Source organism: Heterodontus francisci, chromosome 17 (genome assembly GCF_036365525.1).
Source record: "Heterodontus francisci isolate sHetFra1 chromosome 17, sHetFra1.hap1, whole genome shotgun sequence".
In the NCBI taxonomy this organism is placed as follows: Eukaryota; Metazoa; Chordata; class Chondrichthyes; order Heterodontiformes; family Heterodontidae; genus Heterodontus; species Heterodontus francisci.
This window is the reverse complement of record NC_090387.1, coordinates 66,072,278-66,094,338: the sequence shown is the minus strand read 5'-3', so window position 1 is coordinate 66,094,338 and position 22,061 is coordinate 66,072,278. Positions and strand designations below refer to the sequence as shown.

General features: G+C 43.5%; 1 protein-coding gene across 1 annotated transcript in view; it reads left to right on the top strand.

Annotated features, from left to right (window-relative positions):
- plekhg4 (pleckstrin homology domain containing, family G (with RhoGef domain) member 4) overlaps nt 1-22,061 on the top strand; it is a 401,233-nt gene that overhangs the window by 371,483 nt on the left and 7,689 nt on the right. Inside the window, exon 22 of the mRNA XM_068049566.1 lies at nt 983-1,209. Coding sequence (XP_067905667.1) covers nt 983-1,209 — 227 coding nt within the window. The remainder of the gene's footprint in view (nt 1-982; nt 1,210-22,061) is intronic.

Genomic DNA, 22,061 nt, shown 5'->3' with positions numbered 1-22,061 from the left:
CACCTTATGTGGCCTTTCTAATCCCACAGTCTTGATCACCAACAAGGCCACATCTGGCCACTTGCTCATATCTCTGACAACCACAACCCCAGCCCTCTTTCAACACCATTTCCTTCTGCATGCACTGCTTGGGGCAAACAAACTCTTCAACATCTCTTTCTCCAACATCAATCACCTTCTTAAACCATTTTATCACATCCTCCAGTCTCATCCTTTTTCTCATTAATCGCCCTATTTCCAACCTCCCTTTCCTTTCGGCGATGCTTGAACGTGTTGTCACCTTCCAGATATGTGCCCATTTCTCTCTGAACTCCCTATTTCACTCCCTCCAGTGAGATTTCTGCCTTTTTCATGGCACTAACCAAATAACCCTAACCAAAGCCATAAACAACATTCTCTGCTACTGTGACTTATGACTCTTTTGGTTATCCCACCTAATCTTTCCTCCTTTGGCTTAGCATCAGTTTTTCTTTATGCCTTTGTGAAGCATCAGGGCACTGTCTTAAAGGCACTATGTGCTAGATGTTGTTGAATTTATGTAACTTCTTTTAAAATTAAAAACTAGGTTTATTTAGTCTTTGTATACTGTTTGCATTTATATACACCAGAATAAATGTTAAATATTAGAGAAAAGTGATATAAACAAGTTCTTTATAATTTTATAATTAATTTGTTCAGTTTACTTCAGTACAAATATAACAAGTAAACAAAAAGTACATTTTTCATAACTGCACGTGAATCTTGTTTGAATGTACTTGCAAAGTTAGTTATAGGCAATCATGTCAATAATGAATAGATTTAAGGGGCCACACAGATCCAGTAATTTTTCATGGCTTTGCAATGAGATGTCTGGTTACTTATTTAAAATAATTGTTTACATTCCCAATTAAAGCCTTATCATGCTAATGTTTCAGAAAAATATTCTTCTTGGTCAATTACTACAAATTTTGATTTGATTAATGTTCTTTCTGTTTTCTTTAAGCAACTGAAAGTTCAGAGTCTTCTTTCCACTGTATGTCCGGCAGTGGTTCTAGTGGGTCTGATAGTGGCTGCGTTTCCAGTCTCCTTCCTGAAAACCTATCTGAAGAGACAGGATCTCCATCCGATATATCTGCCTCATATTCTTTCCCAGGATCCAAGCACAGCTCTAGTACCACCTCTCCACTGGAAGACAAGCCTCGATTCTCGAACAGCCAGTATATTTCAGCGGTATGTATTGTATGTGCATTTATCCTTGGTTCATACAGCTGATGCCATCTTGTTGTTATGCCAAATACTTCAAATTTTCAAGTCTTCGATAACTCCCACAAATTGTGTAGACACAACCTACAGTAGATGAAATAAAAACAGAAAATGGTGGAAATACTGAGGTTAAGCAGCATCTGTGGAGAAAGAGACAGAGTTAGCATCTCAGATTAGTGAGCTTTTATCAGAATTGGAAGAAGTTAAAAATTAAACAGTTTATGAGCAACAGTTTAAAGCTAGGGGAAATGGGGCAGGAGGAGGTGAAATATCAAAAGGGGAGGTCTGTGATAGGATGGAGGGCAGAATTGGTTAAATGAAAAAGGAGAGGATGGTGCAAGGCAAAAGGTGGTAATGTAAAAAGAACAGATGTAAGGATGGAGGATTGTACAAATGAAGAGTTACTGAGGAGGATTAGGGCAGGATGGAGTTTTTCGGGAGATACAAAGATATTCTGTATGATAAAATACCACTGGCATTGAGGAGGAGGGTGTATGATCAGTGTGTGCTATTGACCATGACATATGGGGCAAAATCATGGACAACTACAGAATATATAGAAAAAAAACTGTGTACAGCTCAGAGAGCAATGGAAAGGCGAATGTTACACAGCTCCATTCGTGATAAAATCAGGTGTAATGAAATATGCCAGAAAACTGGAGTTAAGAACATCATTCAGAAGATAAAAGAAACAAAATGGAGATGGGCTGGCATGTTGCTCAAAGAAATGATAACAGAGTGGACAAAAAAGCTAATGGAGTGGCAGCCAAGAACAGGAAAAAGAAGGGGGACACCCAGAAGAAGATGGAGAGGTGACATTGTTGCGACCAGGTGAGAAGAGGTCTAGGGGCTCCTTCTCAGCCTTTGCTTGATTTAACAGTAAAAGGGTTTAATTTTAGAAACACCGTGTTTTTAGCTCCCCTTCAGTGAATCCTTGTTCACTGCTCCAGTTGTAAGTTAAAGAAATTGGGCAGGTTTCCTTAGATTTAAACAAGAAAGGTGGAAATTTATTAATCTTAAACTCTAAGCCGGTTAACGATTACGAATATGCAACGCGATCACGCTAGCATGCATATGCGATAAATACACACGCAGATAGAAACAGAAAATGTAGAAAAGAATAAAGGGGAAAAGTTTGAGGCAATAGCTGGGTTATAATTACAGTCCTTTGAGTTCAATGTGGAGCCTTTGGTTGCCGGTAAGTCCTGCTGTTTGTTGGGGCCCAGTTCACGCTTCAACTTGTTTAGATGTCAGAGTCTTTTCTCTCTTGAGGTTTACGTGTCTTCCGTGGGTCTGGTGGCTTGGGAGAAAGTGAGAGAGAGACAGCCATGAGAGAGGCTTCCTTGTTCCAGATTCAGTTACAAAACTCTCCAGTCTCAATTCAAATTGTCCTGTGTCTCATTCAAAAACCTGGATCAGCCAGGCAGTCCTGTGACCAGCTGGTTTAACCAGTCCTGCCTTTGTGGATTTCAAAGCTCTTGTTGGGGGTCGGGGGGTGGTGTAGGGCTGTCTCTTACCCCAACAAGATGTGGATCACCATTGCCCAGCCCAATCTCTGTTAATTGAATCAGTGAGCAACTCTTTCGTCTCTCCAAGCACTGTCTCTTAGTATGCAAATGTTCTTCCAGCCAAGTGTCTGGTGATCTTAAAACAAGTCATCTCTTCACTCCAGCAACAGTTTAAAATTAATGTTCATATGACAAAATTAATATCCCTCATTCATGGCTGGTGGGGGGTCTGCATGACAACATAATATCATACCTAGGAACCACATAGGTGAGAACAGCAAGGGATAGAGATAAATGGAAAAGGCATGAGGAGGGCTGCATCCTACAGTTGATGTACACAGCCTAAATGATGATGAATATAAAGAAACAAAAGATGAGTCTAGACAAACTAAATGGCAACAGCAAAACCATTACTTGTGTCTTCTGTCTGAGAAATAGGAGTAGTGATGATGATCTGAAGTTATTGAAATCAGTGTTGAGTCCAGAAGATTGTAAACTGTATAACCAAAAGATGAAGTGCTGTTTCAATGAAGCTCAATAGAAGCAAAAGAGCAGTGTAGGAGGCAGCAGTCAGAGTGGGACAGGGATGGAGAATGAAAATAACAGGCGACCGAAGGTTCTGGGTTACGCTCATGGACTGAACAGAGATGTTCAGCAAAGAGAGCACCTAATCAGCATTTGGTCTCCCCAGTGTAGAGGTTCGCAATGAATATTTTGCATCTGTCTTCACAAAAGAGGGGGATAATGCAGACATTGTAGTTAAGGAGGAGTGTGAAATATTGGATGGAATAAACATAGCGAGAGAGGAAATATTAAGGAGTTTAGCCTCTTTGAAAGTAGATAAATCATCAGGCCTGGATGAAATGTATCCCAGGTTGCTAAGAGAAGCAAGGGAGGAAAGAGCTCTGAATATCAGGCATGGTGCTGAAAGACTGCTAAAGTTGTGCCATTGTTTAAAAGGGAAGAGATAGGCCAGCCAGCCTAGCCTCGGTGGCGAGCAAATTATTGAAAGAAAATTCTGATGGACAGTATTTATATAGAAAGGCATGGATTAATCGGACAGTCAGCATAGATTTATTTTTAAAGGGAAGGGAGTGTCTGACTAACTTGAATTAATTTTTTGAGGTAACAGGAGGGATGATGAGAGTAGCGCATTTGATGTAGTCTGTATGGATTTCAGCAAGGCTTTTGACGAGGCCCCACATGGCAGACTGGTCAGGAAAGTAAAAATCGATGGGATCCAAGGGAAAGTTGCAATTTGTATTCAAAATTGGCTCGGTGACATGAAGCAAAGGACAATGATTAGTGAGTGTTTTTGTGACTGGGACGCTTTTTCCAGTGGGGTTCTAAGGGTTCAGTACTGGCTTTTTGTGGTATGTATTAATGATTTGGATTTAAATGTCAGGGACATGATTAAGAAGTTTGTAGATTATACAAAAATTGGCTGTGTGGTTGATAGTAAGCAAGAAAGCTGTAGATTGCAGAAAGATATCAATGAACTGGTCAGGTGGGCAGGAAAATGGCAAATAGAATTCATTCCAGTGAAATATGTGGTAATGCTTTTGGGGAGGACAAACAAGGCAAGGGAATACACAATAAATGGTAGGGTACTGACAAGCGTAGAGGAACAGAAGGACCTTGGAGTGCGTAATCCACAGATCCCTGAAGATAGCAGGACAGGTAGTTAAGAAGGCACACGAGATACTTTTCCTTTATTAGCTGAGACATAGAAAAGAAGAGCTGGGAGATAATGCTAGAACTGTATAAAACACTAATACAAGAGCAAACTACTATGGATGCTGGAAATCTGAAATAAAAGCAGAAAATGCTGGACCTACTCAGCAGGTCTGACAGCATCTATGTAGAGAGAAACCGAATTAACATTTCAGGTCCATGACCCTTCGTTAATTCTGTTTCTCTCTCCACAGATGTTGCCAGACCTGCTGAGTATTTCCAGCACTTTCTGTTTTTATTTTGTAAAAAAACTCTAGGCCACAACCAAAAAGCTGTGTACAATTCTGTTCAGTGCATTACAGGAAGGATATGATTGCACTGGAGAGAATACAAAGGAGATTTACATGGATATTGCCAGGAATGGAGAATTTTAGCCATGATGGAAGATTAGATAGACTGGGGTTATTTTCTTTGGAATAGAGGTGACTGAGGGGAAATTTAATTGTGGTGTATAAAATTGAGGGGCCTAGATAGACTGGATAGGAAGGGGAGAAAGCGGGAACAAGTTACTGAGTTGGATGATCAGCCGTGATCATAATGAATGACGGAGCAGACTCGAAGGGCTGAATAGCCTACTCCTGCTCCTATTTTCTATGTTTCTATATCTATTTCTATGACCTATTTCTCTTAGCAGAGAAGTCAATAACCAGGGGACATATATTTAAAGTAATTGGTAGAAGGATTAGAGGAGAGCATTTTCACCCAGAGGGGATCTGGAAATCACTGCCTGAAAGGATGGTTGAATCGAAACCCTCATCTCATTTAAAAAATGCTTGGATCTAGAAGGCTACGGACCAAGGGGTGGAAAGTGAGATTAGGCAAGATAACTCTCTTATAGCCTGCATGGACACAGTGGCCCGAATGATCTCCTCCTATGCCGTAAGTTTTCAGTGTTTCCAAGAGACTGCATAGTGAACAGCCAACACAGTACACTTAATTGAAAGAAGTACAAGTAAATCTCTGTTTGACCTGGAAGGAGTGTTAGGGCCCTGGAAGGTGGTAAGAGAGGAGGTGAAAGGGCAGTTGTTGCATCTCTTGTGCTAGCAGGGGAAGGTGCCATGGGAAGGGGAGCATGGATGTTGGGGATGATGGAAGAGTGGACCGGGTGTCATGGAGGGAATGGTCTGATCAGTATGCTGAAAGGGAAAGATGTGTTTTGATGGTAGTATCATATTGGAGGTGGCAGAAATGGTGGAAGGATGATCCGTTGAACAGGGAGGCTGGAAGGTGAGAACAAGAGAAGCACTATTGTGGTTATGGGAGGGGAGAAGAGGCTGAGGCAATTTACAGCTTGCTCTAGGACCCATCTTTACTTCTCTCATTACCACCCCTTTTTTAGCTTTGCACTATCATTCCGTTTGTGCTTCCCTTTTCTCCCGCCCCCCCCCCAGATTTTCCCTAGCTCTGTACTTATCTATAAACTATTAAATCTCTTAACTCCTCCCATTCCTGATGAAAAGTCAGGAAGCTGAAACGTTAACTCTTGTTTTGCTCGTCACAGCTGCTGCCTGATCTACTGGCTATTTTCACGTCAGATTTCCAGAATCCGCAGTATTGTGCTTTTGTAATGGGTGAAATAAGCTGCATTAGCGATAAGTACTGCTGAACAAAAGTTTTACAAATTTTAACAAAGGAAATAGGAGCAGGAATAGGCCATTCGGCCCCTCGATCCTGCTCCACCATCCAATTAGGTCATGGCTGATCTTCTACCTCAACACCATTTTCTCGCACTATCCCCATATCCCTTGATACCTTTAATATCTAGAAATCTGTCAATCTCTGTCTTGAACATACTCAATGACTGAGCCTCCACAGCCCTCTAGGGCAGAGAATTCCAAAGATTCACCACCCTCTGAGTGAAGAAATACTTCCTCATCTCAGTCCTAAACGGCCTACCTCTTATTCTGAGACTGTCCCCTGGTTCTAGACGCCCCCAGCCAAGGGAAACATCCTTCCTGCATCAACCTTGTCAAGCCCTGTAAGAATTTTGTATACTTCAATTAGATCACCTCTCATTCTTCTTAGCTCTAGAGGATATAGGCCAAGTCTCCTCAATCTCTCCTCATAGGTCAATCCCACCATCCCAGCAATTAGTCTGGTGAACCTTCATTGCGCTCCCTCTATGGCAAGTATATCCTTCCTTAGGTAAGGAAACATGCCCCATTGGATGATGATACACATTTGTATAATAATTTGGTTGTATGTTGTGGTAGGAAAATTGGTAAAAGCACACATTCTTTACATGCCTAACATATATGCATGTTGAGGTTTCTGAGTTAACCGTTGAACTCATTGCTGTGTGCCCCACAGGGAGTTAGCTAGTCGTGATTAGAGTTCAATAATTTAGGTAGGCATCTTTCATAAGAATAGGTAAGTCTGAGAAAAAGCTATCTGACCATTGAAGTCTGTCACTCTCATACCCTAACTCTCCCAGTTTAATAACCAAACTGCATTTTAACTTACTATCTACTGCTTCATCTGACAAATTATTCCAAACATTTGTCACCCTAAAGTAAAGAAATTCTTTGTAATATCTATTTTAAATTTAATTTTTGTTCTCTGGGTCTGCTATCCTGACTGTCTTTGAGAGATAACTCTGGGTTTACCTCATTAAAAAAAATATAATATTTTATATTTCATCCAAGTTACGTCACCTCCCAAGTTCCCTTCCAAGTCATACATCATCCCAACTTGGGCATATATCGCCATTCATTCATCGTAAATGGGCCAAAATCCTGGAACTCAGTAGCGAACAGAATTGTTAGAGATATCTTTACCATACAGACTACAGTGATTCAGAGCAACAAGGGATGAGCAATAAATGCTGACCTTGCTAGCATGCCCGTATCCCAGGAATGAATAAAAATAGATATATATGTGCCTCAGTGAGGTCTTCCAAACCTACTTTCTAGATTATACAACTTTATCTTAATATATTTCTGCACAGACCATCCTCGTTGCACTTTAGCAAATTTCTCTTCCTCCTTGCATTCTCCCAATGCCCAAGGTGAGATCACATGGGGTTAGGGGCAGTTTATTAGCTTGGATAAAGGATTGGCTAACCAACAGAAAACAGAAAGTCGGGATAAATAGGTCCTTTTCTGGTTGGCAAGATGTAACAAGTGGGGTGCCACAGGGTCCGGTCCTCGGGCCCCAACTATTTACAGTCTATATAAATGACTTGGATGCAGGGATAGAAGGTACTATAGCCAAATTTGCAGATGACACTAAAATAGGTGGGATAATAAGTTGCAATAAAGAAATAAGAAATTTACAAATGGATATGGATAGGTTAGTGAATAGGCCAAATTTTGGCAGATGGAGTTCAATGTGGATAAGTGTGAGGTTATCCATTTTGGGTGGAAGAATAGAAAGGCAAATTATTATCTAAATGGAGAGAAAGTTCAGAGTGCTTCGGTGCAGAGGGATTTGGGTGACCTCGTGCATGAATCGCAGAAAACTAGTCTGCAGGTGCAGCAGGTAATAAGGAAGGCAAATGGAATTTTGGTATTTATTGCTAAAGGAAGAGAGTATAAAAGTAGGGAAGTGTTGCTGCAACTGTACAAGGCATTAGTGAGACCACACCTGGAGTATAGCATACAGTTTTGGTCCCCTTACTTGAGGAGGGATGTAGTTTCATTGGAGGCAGTTCAGAGGAGGTTCACCAGATTGATTCCACAGATGAGAGGTTTGTCTTATGAAGAGAGATTGAGCAGTTTAGGCCCTTACTCTCTAGAGTTTAGAAGAATGAGAGGAGATCTAATTGAGGTATATAAGGGGATTGACAAAGTAGACGTAGAGAGGATGTTTCCTCTGGTGGGGCAATCTAGAACAAGAGGTCATAGTTTTAGGATAAGGGGTAGCAGATTTAAAACAGAGATGAGGAGAAATTACTTCTCTCAAAGGGTCATGAGTCTGTGGAATTCACTACCCCAGAGTGTAGTGGATGCCGGGCCATTGAGTAAATTTAAGGAGGAGATAGACAGATTTTTAATTAGCAATGGGTTGAAGGGTTATGGAGGATGGGCAGAAAAGTGGAGTTGAGGCCGAGATGAGGTCAGCCAAGATCGTATTGAATGGCGCAGCAGGCTCAAGGGGCTGAATTGCCTACTCCTGCACCTAGTTCTTGTGTTCTTAATACCTACCACTGGGTGGACCACTACCTAGAACTGTATCCCAGGGAAAATGTAGTCACTGAGACTGCCCTCAATGCAGCCCAGCCTCTGCCAGTCATGGACGAGTTGGACGTACAGCCAACAAAATCGGAACTCAGTGATGCCATTGATTCTCTAGCCAGTGGAAAAGCCCCTGGGAAGGACGGCATTATCCCTGAAATAATCAAGAGTGCCAAGCCTGCTATACTTTCAGCACTCTACGAACTGCTTTGCCTCTGCTGGGACGAGGGAGCAGTACCACAGGACATGCACGATCCCAATATCATCACCCTCTATAAGAACAAGGGTGACCACGGTGACTGAAACAACTACCGTGGAATCTCCCTGCTCAGCATAGTGGGGAAAGTCCGCTCGAGTCGCTTTAATCAGGCTCCAGAAGCTGGCTGAGTGCATCTACCCTGAGGCACAGTGTGGCTTTCAAGCAGAGAGATCCACCATTGACATGCTGTTCTCCCTTCGCCAGCTACAGGAGAAATGCCGTGAACAACAAATGCCCCTCTACGTTGCTTTCGTTGATCTCACCAAAGCCTTTGACCTCGTCAGCAGACGTGGTCTCTTCAGACTACCAGAAAAGATCGGATGTCCACCAAAGCTACTAAGTATCATCACCTCATTCCATGACAATATGAAAGGCACAATTCAGCATAGTGGCACCTCATCAGACCCCTTTCCTATCCTGGGTGGCGTGAAACAGGGCTGTGTTCTCGCACCTACACTGTTTGGGATCATCTTCTCCCTGCTGCTCTCACATGCGTTCATGTCTTCAGAAAAAGGAATTTTCCTCCACACAAGATCTGGTGGCAGGTTGTTCAACCTTGCCCGTCTAAGAGCGAAGACCAAAGTACGGAAAGTCCTCATCAGGGAACTCCTCCTTGCTGACGATGCTGCATTAACATCTCACACTGAAGAGTGTGCAGAGACTTACCGACAGGATTGTGACTGCCTGCAACGAATTTGGCCTAACCATCAGCCTCAAGAAAACGAACGTCATGGGACAGGACGTCAGAAATTCTCCATCCATCAATATTGGCGACCACGCTCTGGAAGTGATTCAAGAGTTCACCTACCTAGGCTCAACAATCACCAGTAACCTGTCTCTCAATGCAGAAATCAACAAGCACATGGGAAAGGCTTCCATTGCTAGGTCCAGACTGGCCAAGAGAGTGTGGGAAAATGGCGCACTGACACGGAACACAAAGGTCCGAGTGTATCTCAAACAAGAGAGAATCTAACCATCTGCCCTTGATGTTCAATGGTATTACCTTTGCTGAATCACCTGCTATCAACCTCCTGGAGGTCACCATTGACCAGAAACTGAACTGGATCAGCCACATAAATGCTGTGGCTACAAGAGCAGGTCAGAGGCTCGGAATTCTGTGGTGGGTAACTCACCTCCTGTCTCCCCTATGCCTGTCCACCATCTACAAGGCACAAGTCAGGTGTGTGATGAATACTCACCACTTGCCTAGATGGGTGCAGCTCCATCAACACTCAAGAAGTTCAACACTATCCAGGACAAAACAGCCCGCTTGATTAGTACCCCATCCGCCCACCTTCATTTCCTTCACCACAGCGCACAGTGGCAGCAGTCTGTACTTATACAAGATGCACTGCAGCAATTCATCAAGGTTCCTTTGACAGCACATTCTAAACCTGCAACCTCTATCAGCTCAATGGACAAGGGCAGCACTTGCATGTGAACAGCACCACCTGAAAGTTCCCCTCCAAGCCACACATCATCGTGACTTGGAACTATATCTCCATTCCTTCACTGTCGCTGGGTCAAAATCCTGGAACTCCCTAACAGCACTGTTAGCGTACCTACACCCCAAGGACTGCAGTGATGTAAGAAGGCAGCTCAACACCACCTTCTCAAGGGCAATTAGGGATGGGCAATAAATGCTGGCCTACCCAGCAATGCCCACATTCCATGACGAATTTAAAAAATGTTAAAGACACATTTAAGGGCATTCTGCCTGAATGCACGCAGCATTCGCAACAAGATAGATGATTTGAAGGCACAAATAGAGGTAAATGGATATGATTTAATTGCCATTACAGAGACTTGATTACAGGGTGACCATGACTGGGAACTGAATATTCAAGGATATTCATCATTCAGGAAGGATAGGCAAAAAGGAAAAGAGTTGGGGTAACGTTCTTATTAAGAGACGAGATCAGTACATTAGCGAGAGAGGATCTTAGATCAAAGGATCAAGATGTAGAATCAATTTGGGTGGAGCTAAGAAACAGCGTGGGACAGCAAACATTGGTGGGAGTTGTTTATAGGCCACCAAAGAGTAGTTGTAATGTTGGGCATGGTATAAATCAGAAAATTAAATGGGTGACTTCAATTTACAGATACACTGGGTAGACCAAATCTTCACTAAGTGGAGGATGAATTCCTGGAGTGAGAATGAGATGTGTTTCTGGAGCAGTATGTTGAAGAACCAACTCTGGATCGGGCTATTTTAGATTTAGTATTATGTAATGAGAAAGGACTAATTAATAAACTTGCTGTAAAGGAGAAATAGTGACCATAATATGATAGTGTTTTACATTAAGTTTGAAAGTGATGTATTTCATTCTGAAACTAGGGTCTTCAAGCTGAACAAAGGAAACTATGAAGGTTTGAGGGGCAAGTTGGCTATGGTGGATTGGAAAAACGCATGAAAAGATTTGACAGTAGACAGGCAATGGCTAGTATTTAAGCAAGTATTACAGGGTCTACAACAAATATACAGTCCTCTAAAACACAAAAACTCAACTGGAAAGATGAATCAACCATGGCTAACAAAAGAAGTGAAAGATTGCATTAGATCAAAGGAAGTGGCTTATATGGTTGCCAGAAAAACGGCACAGTGGTGCAGTGGTTAGCACTGCAGCCTCACAGTTCCAGGAACCCAGGTTCGATTCTGGGTACTGCCTGTGTGGAGTTTGCAAGTTCTCCCTGTGACAGCGTGGGTTTTCGCTGGGTGCTCCGATTTCCTCCCACAGACAAAGACCTGCAGGCTGATAGGTAAATTGGCCATTGTAAATTGCCCCTAGTGTAGGTAGCTGATACGGGATTACTGCAGGGTTAGTATAAATGGGTGGTTGTTGGTCGGCACAGACTTGGTGAGCCGAAGGGCCTGTTTCAGTGCTGTATCTCTAAAAAAAAAGTGGTGGGCTCGAGGATTGGGAGCAATTTAGAATCCAGCAAAGAAGGACCAAGAAATTGATAAAGGGAAAAGAGAATATGACTGCAAGCTAGCGGGAAACATAAAGACTGACTGTAAAAGCCTCTTTAGTTATGCGAAAAGGAAAATATTATCAAGGACAAATGTGGGTCCATTACAGGCAGAGACGGAGAATGTATAATGGAGAATAGGGAAATGGCAGAGAAACTACTTTGTGTCCGTCTTCACAGAGGAAGATACAGAAAATCACCCAGAAATACTAGGGAACTAAGGGACTTGTGAAAATGAGGAACTGAAAGAAATTAGTATTAATTAGTACTCAAAAAAAATTAACTGGATTGAAGGGTAATAAATCCCCTGGACCAGATGAGCTACATCCCAGAGTGTTGAAGGAGGTGGCTGTAGAAGAAGTGGATGCATTTGGTGGTTGTCTTTCAAAATTCTGTCGATTCTGGAAAGGTTCCTGCAGACGGGAAAATAGAAAATGTAACCCCACTTAAGAAAGGAGGGAAAGAGAAAACGGAGAACTACAGACCTGTTAGCTTGATGTCAGTAGTGGGGAAAATGTTAGAATCTATTACAAAGGATGTGACAACAAGACACTTAGAAAATAATTGTAAAATTGGGCAGAGTCAACATGGATTTATGGAAGGGAAATCATGTTTGACAAACCTGTTGGAGTTTTTTGAGGATGTTACTTGTAGCATAGCTCAAGGAGAACCAGTGGATGTGGTGTATTTGGATTTTCAGAAGGCTTTTGATAAAGTCCCACACAGGAGGTTAGTAAACAAAATTAGAGCACATGGGATTGGGGGTAATATACTTGATCGAGAATTGGTTAGCAGACAGAAAACAGAGAGTAGGAATAAACGGGTCATTCTCAGGATGGTAGGCTGTTACAATTGGGGTACCGCAAGGATCAGTGCTGGGGACAAAGCTGTTCACAATCTATATAAATGATTTGGATGTGGGGACCAAATGTAATATTTCCAAATTTGCTGATGACACAAAACTAGGTGGGAATGTAATAATATAATAGCAAAATACTGCGGATGCTGGAAATCTGAAACAAAAACAAGAAATGCTGGATTCACTCAGCAGGTCTGGCAGCATCTGTGGAAAGAGAAGCAGAGTTAACGTTTCGGGTTAGTGACCCTTCTTCGGAACTGACAAATATTAGAAAAGTCACAGATTATAAACAAGTGAGGTGGGGGTTGGGCAAGAGATAACAAAGGAGAAGGTGCAGATTGGACCAGGCCACATAGCTGACCAAAAGGTCACGGAGCAAAGGCAAACAATATGTTAATGGTGTGTTGAAAGACAAAGCATTAGTACAGATTAGGTGTGAATATACTGAATATTGAACATCAGCAAGTGCAAACCTGAAGAAAAACAACCTGAAAAAAACAGTGGGTAAGCAAACTGAACAAACTAAGATGAAATGAAATAAATGCAAAAAAAGATTGTAAAAAATGTAAAAAGGAATGCAAAAAAAAGGAAGAAAAAATAACTAAAAATGACTAAAAATGAAAGTAAAGTGGGGGGCTGTCATGCTCTGAAATTATTGAACTCAATGTTCAGTCCGGCAGGCTGTAGTGTGCCTAATCGGTAGATGAGATGCTGTTCCTCGAGCTTGCGTTGATGTTCACTGGAACACTGCAGCAATCCCAGGACAGAGATGTGAGCATGAGAGCAGGGGGGAGTGTTGAAATGGCAAGCAACCGGAAGCTCAGGGTCCTGCTTGCGGACTGAGCGGAGATGTTCCGCAAAGCGGTCACCCAGTCTGCGCTTGGTCTCCCCAATGTAGAGGAGACCACACTGTGAGCAGCGAATACAGTATACTACATTGAAAGAAGTACAAGTAAATCGCTGCTTCACCTGAAAGGAGTGTTTGGGGCCTGGGATAGTGAGGAGAGAGGAGGTAAATGGGCAGGTATTACACCTCCTGCGATTGCAAGGGAAGGTGCCCTGGGACGGGGACGAGGTGGTGCGGGTTATGGAGGAGTGGACCAGGGTGTCGCGGAGGGAACGATCCCTTCGGAATGCTGACAGGGGAAGGGTGGGGAAGATGCGACTGGTAGTGGCATCACGCTGGAGGTGGCGAAAATGGCGGAGGATGATCCTTTGGATATGGAGGCTGGTGGGATGAAAAGTGAGGACAAGGGGAACCCTGTCACGGTTCTGGGAGGGAGGGGAAGGGGTGAGGGTAGAGGTGCGGGGAATGGGTCGGACACGGTTGAGGGCCCTGTCAACCACAGTGGGGGGGAAATCCTCGGTTGAGGAAAAAGGAGGTCATATCAGAAGCACCGTCATGGAAGGTAGCATCATCAGAGCAGATGCGTCGGAGACGGAGAAACTGGGAGAATGGAATGGAGTCCTTACAGGAGGTAGGGTGTGAAGAAGTGTAGTCGAGGTAGCTGTGGGAGTCAGTGGGCTTATAATGGATATTGGTAGACAACCTATCCCCAGAGATGGAGACAGAGAAGTCGAGGAAGGGAAGGGAAGTGTCAGAGATGGACCATGTAAAGGTGAGAGAAGGGTGGAAATTGGAAGCAAAGTTGATAAAGTTTTCTAGTTCGGGGCGGGAGCAGGAAACGGCACCGATACAGTCATCAATGTACCGGAAAAAGAGTTGGGGGAGGGGGCCTGAGTAGGACTGGAACAAAGAATGCTCGACATATCCCACAAAAAGACAGGCATAACTAGGACCCATGCGGGTACCCATAGCGACACCTTTTACTTGAAGGAAATGCATGGAGTTGAAGGAGAAGTTGTTCAATGTGAGAACAAGTTCAGCCAGGCGGAGGAGGGTGTTGGTGGATGGGGACTGGTTGGGCCTCTGTTCCAGGAAGAAGCGGAGAGCCCTCAAACCATCCTGGTGGGGGATGGAGGTGTAGAGCGATTGGACGTCCATAGTGAAGAGGAGGCGGTTGGGACCAGGAAACTGGAAATTGTCAAAATGACGTAGGGCGTCAGAAGAGTCACGGATGTAGGTGGGAAGAGACTGGACCAGTGGAGAAAAGATAGAGTCTAGATAGGAAGAAATAAGTTCAGTTGGGCAGGAGCAGGCTGACACAATGGGTCTGCCGGGACAGTCCCGTTTGTGGATTTTGGGAAGGAGGTAGAAGCGGGCTGTCCGGGGTTGCGGGACTATGAGGTTGGAAGCTGTAGAGGGAAGATCTCCAGAGGAAATGAGGTCAGTGACAGTCCTTTGGACGGTGGCTTGATGTTTGGTGGTGGGGTCATGGTCCAGAGGGAGGTAGGAAGAGGTGTCTGTGAGTTGGCGTTGAGCTTCTGCAAGGTAGAGGTCGGTACGCCATACAACAACAGCACCACCCTTGTCTGCAGGTTTGATGACCATGTCGGGGTTAGACCTGAGAGAACGGAGTGCCTCAAGTTCAGAGTGGGACAGGTTAGAGTGAGTGAGGGGGGCAGAGAAATTGAGACGACCAATGTCTCGCCGACAGTTTTCAATGAAGAGATCAAGAGCGGGTAAGAGTGGGAATGTAAGTTGTGAGGAAGATGCAAGGAGGCTTCAAGGGGATTTGGACAGGCTAAGTGAATGGGCAAGAACATGGGAGATGGACCACACCTTGAGTATTGTGTACAGTTTTGGTCTCCTCATCTAAGGAAGTTATACTTGCCATAGAGGGAGTGCAACGGAGGTTCACCAGATTAATTCATGGGATGGCAGGATTGTCTTATGAGGAGAGATTGAGGAAACTGGACCTGTATTCTCTAGAGTTTAGAAGAATGTGAGGTGATCTCATTGAAACTTACAAAATTCTTACAGGATGATGCAGGGTGGTGTCGAAAGGATGTTCCTGGCTGGTGAGTCTAGAACCAGGGGACTGGGTCTCAGAATAAGGGGTAGGCCATTTAAAACAGATGAGAAGGAATTTCTTCATTCAGACGGTGGTGAATCTTTGGAATTCTCTACCCCAGAGGGCTGTGGAAACTCAATCAAAGAGCATGTTCAAGACAGTAATCAATAGATACCTCGATACGAATGACATCAAGGAAAATGGGGATAGCATGGGAAACTGGCATTGAGCTGGTGATCAGCCATGATCTAATTGAATGGTGAAGCAGGTTCAATGGGCTGAACAGCCTATTCCTGCTTCTATGTTTCCTACTCTAATGTTGTGGTAATATATCCCATACCTCGCCGCATTGTCTGGACATTGACCTTGATAAATCCACTACTACTCCAAGATCCCTTTCTGAATCTTCCTGGCTAATTCTGTTCCACACATTGCAATACTTATGCAATACATTGTTTTCCTTCTAATGTGTAACACTTCATAATTGTCAATGCTAAGTTTATCTATTTATCTTCCCAATTGCAACATGGATCCTTCTGCAAATCATTAAATTCTATTTTAATTTTTCGAAGCTTACAACTGCTTTTGGCATCCAGGCCATTTATGTGGTTTAGAAACAGCGGTACAAGAGCTGATCCCTATTATATTTCACCTAATAGCTCACTCTTGCCAAATTTGGCATTGCACCCAACACTGATACTCTGTTTGTAATTTTCTTTTAAAACAACTTGTTATCTTGTTATCCAGTCCCAAATTCTACACAAAACCCCTTGTAATAAGGAACAAGTGAGTAGCTTTTTTAATTGAGTAAGGTTTATTTTAACAAGTGAACTGTATTGATTTTTAGTAGGATTTATCAGTAGCTTCAAAAGTAAAGGTAAGGACTTTAGATTATAGTGGGTAGTGTTTGGAGTAGAACAAGGCCCCTAGCGTAATTAGTATTTTTAATTAAAAGGAGAAACTAAGTAATCTAAAGGTAACTCATGGCAGGAGAGCTCGCACCCGTGATATGCTCCTCCTGCGCTATGTGGAAAATCAGGGACGCTTCCAGTGTCTACTGACTACCCGCATTACGGAGCTGGAGCTGCGGGTGGATTCACTATGGAGCATCTGCAATGCTGAGATCATCGTGGATAGCACGTTTAGTGAGGTGGTCACACCGCAGGCAAATGCTGCAAAGGCAGAAAGGGAATAGGTAACCACCAGGCAGAGCAGAGGAAGGCAGGTAGTGCAGGAGTCCACTGTGGCCATTCCCCTCTCTAACAATATACTGCTTTGGATACTGTTGGGGGAGATGGCCCAGGGGAAAGCAACAAGAGCCAAGTTGATGGCACCATGGGTGGCTCTTCTGCACAGGAGGGGAGGAAGTACAATGGCAGGACTATAGTGATTCAATGGTAAGGGGAACAGACAGGCGTTTCTGCGGCCACAAAAGAGACTCCAGGATGGTATGTTGCCTCCCTGGTGCTAGGGTCAAGGATGTCTCTGAGCGGCTACAGGGCATTCTGAAGGGGAAGGGCAAGCAGCCAGTGGTCGTGGTACATATCGGTATCAACAACAAAGGTAAAAATGGATGAGGTCCGATAAGCTGAATATAGGGAGTTAGGATGTAAATTAAAAAGTAGGACCTCAAAGGTAGTAATCTCAGGATTACTACCAGTGCCACGTGCTAGCAAGAGCAGAAATAGCAGGATATATCAAATAAATACGTGGCTGGAGAAATGGTGTAAGGGGGAGAGATTCAGATTGCTGGGACATTGGGACCAGTACAAGCTGGATGGGTTGCATCTGGGCAGGACCGGAACCAACTTCCTCGGGGTGGGTGGCGGGGGGGTTGTTTGTTTGTGCTGTCGGGGTTTAAACTAGAATGGCAGGGGGATGGGAATCTGAGCAGGGAGACAGAGGAGGAGGAAACAGGAATAGAAATGAAAGACAGAAAGGTAAGAAGCAAAAGTGGAAGGCAGAGAAAACAAGGGCGAGAAACAAATGGGGCCATAGTGCAGAATAAAGCTAAGATGACTAACAATGTTTAAAAGACAAGTCGAAAGGCATTGTGTCTTAATGTGCGGAGCATTCGCAATAAGGTAGATGAATTAACAGCACAAATAGATATAAAAGGTTCTGATGTTGTTGCGATTACGGAGACATGGCTGCAGGGTGACCAAGGATGGGAACTGAACAAACGGGTAAAGGCCTGCTACCTGACCCGAACCCGACGACATATGTTAGGGTCGGGTCGGGTTGCACTTCCGGGTCCGTCGTTCGGGTTCGGATCGGACATGCTCTATCACAGCTAAGTGGCTCCGCTGTTAATTTAATTTTTGGACTAGAAAGATGGTTTTGTTACAGTTTCTTTAAGCTTGTGCAGATCAGCAACAAAGTGAAAAACAGAAGGTAAGTTAACTGATGGTCCGGTTAAAGGCCTGCTCGGGTCTGGGAAAGAGAAACCCGACCTGAACTCAACAGAACCACATCGGGCCCGGCCCAGCCCAAGTCCTTCAATTTTTTCCTGCGCCCGACCCAAGCCCAACCTGACCAGCGGAATGTTCACTTTACCTACCTTCCGATTCCGAATCCGTTTTTCACTTTTTCAGTTTGTGCAGATAAGCAACAAAAACTGTAATTGGACTTGAAAGGTTGTTTAAAAGATGAAGATTGGAGCCACGAAGTCAGTGATTGTTTGGTTATGAGTTAAACAGAAACCTATGGAGTTGTGCCCATGCAGGTTGTGCCACACTGTACCAGTTAAAGGCCTGCTACCTGACAGGACCCGACGACGTGTCGGGTGGGGTCGCTTTTCCGGTTCCAGCTTTTGGGCTCAGGTCGGGCTGGGTCCAGGTCGGACACACACAATATTAATTGGACTTGCAAGGTTGTTCAAAAAGATGAAGATTGGAGCTACGAAGTCAGTGATTGTTTGGTCACGAGTTAAACAGAAACCCATGGAGTTGTGCCCAGACAGGTTGTGCTACACTGTACCAGTATCTCTATTGCTTAAAATAAACACAGCAATTGCCCAAAGGCTCAGAAAATATCATTATACATTACCCAGACTCCTGCTTTACAGATTGAAATATTTGCTGCAAGTTTATCCAGTGAGCAGCTGAGATGCAGAGACCATGAAGGTCCTGAGTGATTACTCATTATAAAATATACAGTATTTATATAAAAAATATAAAATGATCACTGTCAGGACTCTTGTCTACACACATACAGTTATGTGCATATCAACCTTTCATGTCCAATTAATACTGTGTGTATCCGACCCGGACCCGGCCCAACCTGAGCCCGAAAGACGGACCCGGAAGAGTGACCCGACCCGAACGCAACACGTGTCGTCGGGTTTGGGTCGGGTAGCAGGGCATTTAGGTCAGGTCGGGCGCGGGAAAAAATGGAAGGACTCTGGCCGGGTCGGATGTGGTTCTGTCGGGCTCGGGTCGGGTTTATTTTTGCAGACCCAAGCAGGCCTTTATCCAGGGGTATTCAATATTTAGGAAGGACAGGCAAAAAGGGAAATGAGGTGGGGTAGCATTGTTAGTAAAGGAGGAAATCAATACAATAGTGAGGAAGGATATTGGCTCGGAAAATCATGATGTGGAATCTGTATGGGTGGAGCTAAGAAACACCAAGGGGCAGAAAACATTGGTGGGGGTTGTCTGTTGGCCCCCAAACAGTAGTGGAGATGTAAGGGATGGCATTAAACGGGAAATTAGAGATGCATGCAATAAGGGTACAACTGTAATCATGGGTGACTTCAATCTACATATAGATTGGTCAAACCAAATTCGCAATAATACTGTGGAGGAGGATTTCCTGGAGTGTGTACGTGATGACAGTTTTTTAGACCAATACGTTGAGGAACCAACTAGAGAACAGGCTATCCTGGACTGGGTATTGTGCAATGAGAAAGGATTAATTAACAATCTTGTTGAGCAAGATCCCTTGGGGAGGAGCGACCATAACATGATAGAATTCTTTATTAGGATGGAGAGTGAAGTAGTTGAATCCAAAACTAGAGTCCTGAATCTAAATAAAGGAAACTACGAAGGTATGAGGCGTGATTTGGCTGTGGTAGATTGGGGAACTTTACTTAAAGGGTTGACTGTGGATAGGCAGTGGATAATATTTAAAGAATGTGTGCATGAATTACAACAATTATTCATTCCTGTCTGGCACAACCGGAAAGGTGGCTCAACCATGGCTTACAAAAGAAATTAGGGATAGTATTAGATCCAAAGAAGAGGCATATAAAATTGCCAGAAAAAGCAGCAAGTCTGAGGATTGGGAGCAGTTTAGAATTCAGCAAAGGAGGACAAAAAGGTTGATTAAGTGGGGGAAAATAGAGTATGAGAGTAAACTTGCAGGGAACATAAAAAATGACTGTAAAAGTTTCTATAAATATGTGAAAAGAAAAAGATTAGTGAAGACAAATGTAGGTCCCTTACAGTCAGAAACGGGAGAAATTAAATGGGGAATAAAGAAATGGCGGAACAATTAAACACATACTTTGGTTCTGCCTTCACAAAGGTGGACACAAATAACTTCCCAGAAATGTTAGGGAACCAATGGTCTTATGAGAGGGAGGAACTGAAGGAAATCAGTATTAGTAAAAAAAAAATAGTTCTGGGGAAATTAATGGGGTTAAAGGCTGACAAATCCCCAGGGCCTGATAATAATCCCCAGAGTACTAAAGGAAGTGGCCCTGGAAATAATGGATGCATTGGTGGCCGTCTTCCGAAATTCTATAGACTCTGGAGCAGTTCCTACAGATTGGAGGGTGGCAAATGTAACCCCACTATTAAAAAAAGGAGAGAAAAAACAGGGAATTACAGACCAATTAGCCGTAAATCAGTAGTGGGAAAAATGCTAGAGTCTATTATAAAGGATCTGATAGCAGAACACCTGGAAAGCATAAACGGGATTGGTTAAAGTCAGCATGGGTTTACGAAAAGGAAATCATGCTTAACAAATTACTGGAGGTTTTTGAGGATGTAACTAGTAGAATAGATAAGGGAGAACCAGTGGATGTGGTGTATTTGGATTTTCAGAAGGCTTTTGATAAGGTCCCACATAAGAGGTTAGTGTGCAAAATTAAAGCACAAGGGATTGGGGGTAATATACTGGCATGGATTGAGAACTAGTTGACAGACAGAAAACAGAGAGTTGGAATAAACAGGTCTTTTTCTGGGTGGCAGGCAGTGACTAGTGGGGTACTGCAGGGATCAGTGCTTGGGCCCCAGCTATTCACAATATATATTAATGACTTGGGTGAAGGAACTAAATGTAACATTTACAAGTTTGCAGATGAGACAAAGCTGGGAGGGAATGTGAGCTGTGAGGAGGATGCAAAGAGGCTCCAATGTGATTTAGGTGACTGGGCAAATGCATGGCAGATGCAGTATAACGTGGATAAATGTGAGGCTATCCACTTTGGTTGTAAAAACAGAAAGGCAGATTATTATCTGAATGATGATAGATTGGGAAAGGGGGAAATGTAACAAGACCTGCGTGTCCTTGTACACCAGTCGTTGAAAGCAAGCATTCAGGTGCAGCAAGCAGTTAGGAAGGCGAATGGTATGTTGGCCTTCATTGCAAGAGGATTTGAGTACAGGAGCAAGGATGTCTTACTGCAGTTATACAGGGCCTTGGTGAGACCACATCTGGAGTATTGTGTGCAGTTTTGGTCTCCTTATCTGAGGAAGGATGTTCTTGCCATGGAAGGAGTGCAAAGAAGATTTACTAGGCGGATTGATGTAGGAGGAGAGATTGGGTTGACTAGGCCTATATTCACCAGAGTTTAGAAGAATGTGAGGGGATCTCCTAGAAACCTATAAAATTCTAACAGGACTAGACAGGCTAGATGCAGGAAGGATGTTCCCGATGGCTGGGGAGGCCAGAACCGGGGTCACAGTCTCAGGATACGGGGTATGCCATTTAGAATCGAGATGAGGAGAAATTTCTTCACTCAGAGAGTGGTGAACCTGTGGAATTCTGTACCGCAGAAGGCAGTGGAGGCCAAGTCATTAAATATATTCAAGAAGAAGATAGATATATTTCTTAATGCCAAAGGAATCAAGGGATATGGGGAGAAAGCGGGAACAGGATACTGAACTATACAATCAGCTATGATCTTTTTTGAATGGCAGAGCAGGCCCAAAGGGCCGAATGGCCTACTCCCGCTCCTATTTTTTTTTCTATATTTCTATCTTTTAAGTCCTTTCATGTAAAACTTTGTTAAATGCTTTCTGAAGCTACAAAGAAACTAATCAGCTACTTCCATTTTCAGCTTTTATTGTGAAGTCCTGAATTAAGTTGAGGTTTGTCGGGCATGCCATCCCTCTCTAAATCCATGCTGTTTCTTTTTGTATTATTGCTGTATCGGTACTGTTTCATTCATTA